Raw genomic sequence first — 6,771 nt, forward strand, 5'->3', positions numbered from 1 at the left:
AAAGATACCTTTATTACAATTAAGCTATCGCTGACTTCATTTGTCCTAGATCGGCGTACGCACTTAAATTTCCTAACGTAACTAATTCATTGTAATTTTTTTGACAATGGCCTATTGATTTTTTTTTTTAATTTCATAAGCACTGATCTGGTAAATGCTTTTAAAAAGGGACTTAAGTATAACTTATCTATTTATCTTTTGTGACATGAACTAATTATATATATAGTTTAAGAATATATTTTTCCAAAAAAAATTTACAATTTTCTGTTCACATCACCAGCTTTGTCACGAGTTTCTCTGAGAGTTTCTTGATACTTTTATGTTTCAAAATACTTTATTATAAAAAATTTTCAAGATTTTTTTGAAGGTCAATATCCTTTTTTTCTTTAAAAACATTCTTTTTTTTATATCAAGTTCTTTTAAAATTATATTTTTTTTTTGTTTATAACAAGAAATATTAAGATTGACAAAACTTAGTTGAATTTGGAAGTTTAATAACTTGTTATATCTGATCTACTCGTCATATCTCTAAAACGGTGAATTACTCATTGGTCGTTTCAAACCGGCGAGGCAAATCTTCCTCCGATTCAATGAAGCAACAAGCAGGATTATCAAAGGTTTAAAGCCGTCACGGTAGCTCAGTCGGTAGAGTGCTCGCTCCGTGATCGGAAGGTCGTGTGTTCGAACCACGGCCGCGACTGACCTAAGTCGATAAAAAATAGGTAGCAACTGTTCCTTCACCAAGCGCTCGGCACTTTGAAGTGAAAGTTGCGTGTCCTTCGGATGAGACCTTAAAAACCAAGGCCCCGTGTCACGGCAGGCGTTGGCACGATAAAGATTCCTCACTGCTCAATGGCCCTGAGTGCCGAGTAAAGGTCTAAATTTGAAGCCCTTTACCGGTATATGGTGACGTCTCTATATGAGTGAAAAATTCTCGAACGTGACGTAAAACAACATACAATCAACAATCAAAGGTTTAATAAATAAAGTCCTCTTTATGAGACAACCAATAAGATGTTACAATGAATATATATAGAACCCATATTATTCAATTATTAGTTTATCATTCACACAAACAATTATGAAAGTACTTTATAAAGGTAATTGAATACAACATAAACAATATAAATGTGCAAATCAGCGTTTCGATAATTTGATGTCCAAAACTAAAAACTGCTCTCACATTTCATCATTTTGGGTGTTTCACACGCACTTTTGAGATCAGTACTTTTAGTGATTCCCGTCTTTTCCTTAAATGTTTTTTTGAACATAAGAATTGTCCTCTTATTGCAAACAAAACCCAGGAATATGAAGACGCCCTGTGATGTGTTCATAACGGAAATAATGTACGTGAAATAACTTTGCGGTAAAAGACCGTCTAAAATCTGCAAAAGCCAAATGACCCCTGTGACAGGAAATAAGCGTACACATATTAGAAAATCGTTCCTTTCGGGTTTATTGCTAGAAACTGTTGGAGAAAGTTTGATTGCACGTATTGTCTGTGAGAAGAAAAAGACATTACCGATGCAGAGAAATCCAACCGGGACTAGAAAAGTGAAAATTAAGGACATTTTTCCATCTATGAAACAATCTTGCTTTCCATAACCAACATTCCCCCAGACTGAAAACATGGTAATCAAATACCCAAAAACAGTCAAAAATGGCAAGAGAAAGATATAAATACAATACTTGATAAACAGGAACTTTTCATTGTTTACTTGCAGAGGTATTCTTGCGTGAAAAACCCGATACATATGAAAACAACAGATGTTCATACTTGTAAAAGACGAAAGCCAGAAATAATGAAGAAGAATACCAACAGCAACACATTTTTTGCTGTTTTTGTTTTCCCCATAACTTGTCAGAGATACAATATTTATGGTAAAGATAGTAAAAACAAGAACCATTATTGTTTTCCCTGCAAGGGATCTTAGTTCCCCGAAGAAGCAGTATGTGAGAAAAGTCATCAACAGACATACACACGATAATATAGAAAATGTAACAGTGAGTATAAGTAGAATTCTTCTAAAATTGTTCCCCCTATTGATACTAGACATTAAGACATCAACACACACTCTGATAGTCCCATTCTTTGATATATCAGCATTTGCAGCAGGTAGAGAAATATCGTAGCTCTTCAAAAACACCACGTTTTGAATGCTATCAAATTCATACTCCTCTAATTTGAATTCCACTTGTTTGCATATCAATACATTAGTGATATGTACTGCACGATATCGTAATATATGATCCCAGGAGGAACCATAAGTTGTATGTGAACATCGATCTTTTTCTTGTTCTAGTTCTGTTCTGTTGTTGTTATTCTTCGCTAAAGAAAAATATTTTTTCTTGAAATCAAACAAAATAAATGTATCATTGCAGATGTATTCCAAGTTAGTTTCAGTAAATTGTATTAGCAATCTTTCCGTTTTCAATCGATGAACAGATTCATTGATGAATATTGTAGAGTGAATCCATCCATGGAATTTTCCGTAGTCCTTCTGAACATATTCTATACGGAAAATGTTAAAAAAAAGATTTTGTGTTAGCTTTACAATTTTCTTAATTTTGAATGGTATCAAATCTGTGACTAGATCTTGAATATTTTCCTCTGATATCTTGTACTTAGAAAATCCCTTGAAAGTTATATCCAAATTATATCGAAGATTTTTGGTAATTGAAAAAAGTGGGATGCAGCTTTCTCCACGAATTAAATACTTTCCGGGAAAGCATGTTATATTCCTACAGATTCCCTGAAAAAAAAAAATTAAGGTGTTTTAAGTTCAATTATTCATATCATTATGACATTGGGTATTTTTTCCACTAAGAAGTATTTTTAAAAAATGATTTATTTAAGTTGCTTATCAAGTCGCTATCCATCCTAAATATTTTGCATATAATATATATTCTAAATCTTCATAGAAGAATTCGATGATGAAATAACTTACAAGGAATGGGTCGTAAATTTGGTCATTTGAGCACATCCAACCAAGCAGCGAATCAAAATCCATCTCGTCATAATTCCCACTGACGGAAAACAAACTGCGTAGCAAAGGATACCAAACAATGGAATTTGATACCAAATTCTCTTCTCCCTCTTCATTTCCAACAACTGACCCGCAATCCATTGACATGTCGATAGTATTGCATATTGCACAATACAAATTCTTGTAAGGGGCATAGAAGTACACCTTTGGAAAAAAATCGCATTTATCCCCAATTATATAATTATATATTATATTATATGTGTCTGGACACTTGTCAATTGTTATCTCCACACCTCTATATGGGTTGCACATAGCACAATAAATGTTTTTATATGTACCCCCTCCGAACTCATTATACGCATTCCATTGTTGATTTTGTGTATATGGAAGATCTTCGCATGCCCACCTTACATCTAAGTCTATCATTGGCCAGTGTCCCGTTTTGTTGCATTTCTCTACAATATAGGTCGTGAGTTTGTCACATTTTCGACTGTCTGTTGGCGGATAAAGCGTCATATTGCAATCAGCTTCTCGTAAAGATTTTATAAAACTACTATAATGCAAGAAGTTTGTGTGTTCGATATATGAAAAACAATGTGACTTCATCGTCCAGGGTTTGTAGATTTTTTCTCTTCGAGCAACACTACACAGTAAACAGTACATATTTAAATATGGAATGCCTGTCGATAAGTCCGTGACTGGCTGAATAGAAAATACATCTCCCGGTGGTTTCCTACACCTTTGACCTATAAATTCTGGATAATGATCTAGACCATAACACCCATTTGTCACTAAACTTTCGTTAATTGTTCTGTTTGGATCCGATTTCGAAAATATTCTTTCTTTTAAGCAAGTTGTAGGATACATCAGAAACAGATCTTGACAGCAATACTTGCTTCCAATGAGGAAAATGCAAGATGCATCACATGAACAGTTAGAGCCAAATTTGAACTTTGTTGGAATTTTGTATTCCCCACACGTTCCCGATACAAAGTCCATTGAATACGACTTATGCACAAGATTTGTTAAATCACTGTTATTGTGTTTCATCAAAACTAGATCACGTGATTGATTTATCATTTTTATTTCTCCGAACTGTTCAAAAACTTTTTGTTTAATTAAAAGAAAATATTCCTCTGAAAATTCCCGCACATCGACATAAAAGTAAAATATAGGTACAGAGGATTCATTACGAAATAAAAGCTCGGTACTTATGTCCAAGCTAACATCGAAAAATGGAAAGTTTGATGAATTTGGTCGGTTACACAAATAGCAAAATAAATTCTTATATGGCAAAGTCCCAGAGTTGTCTCGATAATATAAGCATGCGTTATTCGCTGTACGGTTAAACGTATCCCACATTCCACTCACGTTGCACCGAGATATTGTATTGACAGCAGTGAATGTTGGATTACACATTTTACAAAACATATTTTTGAACAATGTATCATTATTAAAATAATCCGCATCACATCCGTATTCAACAATCTGGATGTAATGTTTCCACGTCCCTGTTTTATTACAAGAATTAAAATAATGCTCGTTTTCTTTGTAACAGTTGTAAGAGATATTTTCATTTGGAGGATATGACTGTAGCACACATTTTCGCGCCATGGCATTTTTGATGACTTCATCAAAGGTTGACATAAAATTGATGTCCAGAAATTGATCACAGACTATATCAATAGGCCAGGTAAAAAAATTGAAATCATCGTTGCAAATCGCACAAAACCGGTTGTAATACGTTCGAGTAGTATGGTAACTTGTAACTGGTGGGTATTTCAGTTTATCGACGTCATTCGTGACATTTTCGCATCTTTTGAGAACATTAATCTCTGTGTTGTGTGGACAAGAGTCAATCATTAAATATGATGTCCGTTGTTTTCTTTCAAAGTAGTTCGATGAGGCATTAACGATCGTGACATTCTTACAGGTCGGCACTGGAGGAGAGAAGAACATATCGGGACAACAATCACCTCTAATGAAACACTCCTGATCGCAAAAACATGGCGGACAACGTGGGTATAGTGCTGAATCCTTGACCTCCCACGGAAACAGTGTTTTATTTAGGTAACAAAAATGTCCAGTTCCACACAGTGTCAAAATTTGTTCAAGTAACTTCGGGACTTCTATATCCTCCGTGCTCATGAATGGTCGAAACACTACATATAGAAATAAAATGTAGAAGGTAACCCCCTGCATTATTGGTAGATTGTTTTATGTAGGAAATTTCTTTTTCATTTATAACGCATCTACTGGTATAGAGATTATTATGGATATAATTCACGACAATATAATAATTGTGAGTATCTCATCAAGTATTTATGAACAATTCTCTTCCAATCAATAAGTTTATGAATACTATAATGGTCTCTTGTTTAGTATTAATGGACACGTCCCTTCAAACCATCATGTAAACACACTTACATTAAATAATGCACTTCTAAGCTACATGTACTAACAACTAGTGCTGTATAATTTTCGTGATGAAAGCTTGGCATTGAAGAATAAAACTAGTGTATATTGTTGTATTAAAATAAATCAATGACGCTTAATAAAGGATGATGTGCTAAACGGATCCTCGGTAGACTGACAAAAAAATAATCATTTATATACCTATTTTTGTGTATACTTAATCTTTGACATATGTACCTTTACGGAATATAACTTTTACGGAAATCAGATGATTATGTGTAGGATATATTACTTAATATCAGATGGGGTACATTGTTTACATTTAATTCCCATTCATTTTTAACCCCTCCCCACTTTATAAACCTGTTAATATACATGAGCGCAATTAGATACATTTTTTTCCCTCGGCTTGTAAATGTATTTCATCAAAATCTACCTATGTGTAAAAGGAAAACATTATATATCAATGCACTCAATTAATCTGATTTAAAGCGTTCGAAAACCCAAATGGCCTTCCTGATTGTAAACCTGGCGTGAACTCGACTGACCCTTTGTAACCTTCCCTGTCCAGATGAATACGCTTAACTTATTTAGTACGTGTACCACTTGGTATACATTCTTAAAACATATTGTCGCACTAATTGTCAGCTCAAATCATCGCAATATTGGCATCGTTTATATAACTATATAATAAATTTATATCTTTCATTGTTGATTTCAAATTAACTACTTGAAACTTCATACCTGTATTGTGATAATTTATTGATTGCTAAGGTGTTCAACTACCTTGAATACATCTGTACTTTGATTCTCGACTGGTAAACATTGTCATGTGATACGAAAACTTATCCTGTCTGGACATGCATATCCTTCTATTATACAAAGACCAACCCATATTTTTCATCTTTATTTTTAAAACAACAACTGCTCACAAACTAAGACGAATTTTGCTGTTACAGGTTCTTAAGAAGGATAATGCTGTATTTCTCAATATTTTGAAGTATCCGAACTATTGAAAACTGTTGACATGGTATAATTTTATTCAATCTTGTTTAAAAACTACGTCGTATAAAAGGGGCCGCTAACAGTATTTTTGGCATTTCATCCATTTATACATTTATTTTTCATTGTAAAATTGCATGGGTAAGAAAAGGACAATTCCAAGTTTTCTTTATTTAGTGTCCGTCAACAGATTGGTTTTGAGGTAACAGAAATTTAAATCATTTAAAATAACACACACCAAAAAGTCAACCCATAAAAAACATATGCATTAGATCGGTATTTAGACACTTTTTTCTATCCGAATTCACTAGTAGTTTTTATTTTTATTTCTAATTATGTTACACAATTGAAGAAGATCCTCACGTGA

The 6,771-nt window shown here is 33.5% G+C and overlaps 1 protein-coding gene across 1 annotated transcript; it reads right to left on the reverse strand.

Moving 5' to 3' along the window:
• Positions 1–1,146: 1,146 nt before the first annotated feature.
• LOC133174529 (uncharacterized) lies at positions 1,147–5,202 on the reverse strand. The gene is made up of 2 exons (XM_061309642.1): positions 2,949–5,202; positions 1,147–2,753 (listed from the first exon to the last, which is right to left on the reverse strand). The coding sequence occupies exons 1-2, from the start codon at positions 5,187–5,189 to the stop codon at positions 1,167–1,169; spliced, it is 3,828 nt and encodes a 1,275-aa protein (XP_061165626.1). The 5' UTR covers positions 5,190–5,202; the 3' UTR covers positions 1,147–1,166.
• Between the last annotated feature and the right edge of the window lie 1,569 nt (positions 5,203–6,771).

Source organism: Saccostrea echinata, unplaced genomic scaffold (genome assembly GCF_033153115.1).
Source record: "Saccostrea echinata isolate AGI-Se365-2 ecotype Australia unplaced genomic scaffold, CSIRO_AGI_Sech_v1 ptg000058l, whole genome shotgun sequence".
Taxonomy (NCBI): domain Eukaryota; kingdom Metazoa; phylum Mollusca; class Bivalvia; order Ostreida; family Ostreidae; genus Saccostrea; species Saccostrea echinata.

Coding starts and splice junctions, on each gene's coding strand:
- LOC133174529 (XM_061309642.1), bottom strand. CDS start 5,189: ATGCAGGGGGTTACCTTCTACATTTTATTTCTATATGTAGTGTTTCGA. Junction 2,754..2,948: donor AAATTTACGACCCATTCCTT/GTAAGTTATTTC, acceptor TTTTTTTTTCAG/GGAATCTGTAGGAATATAAC.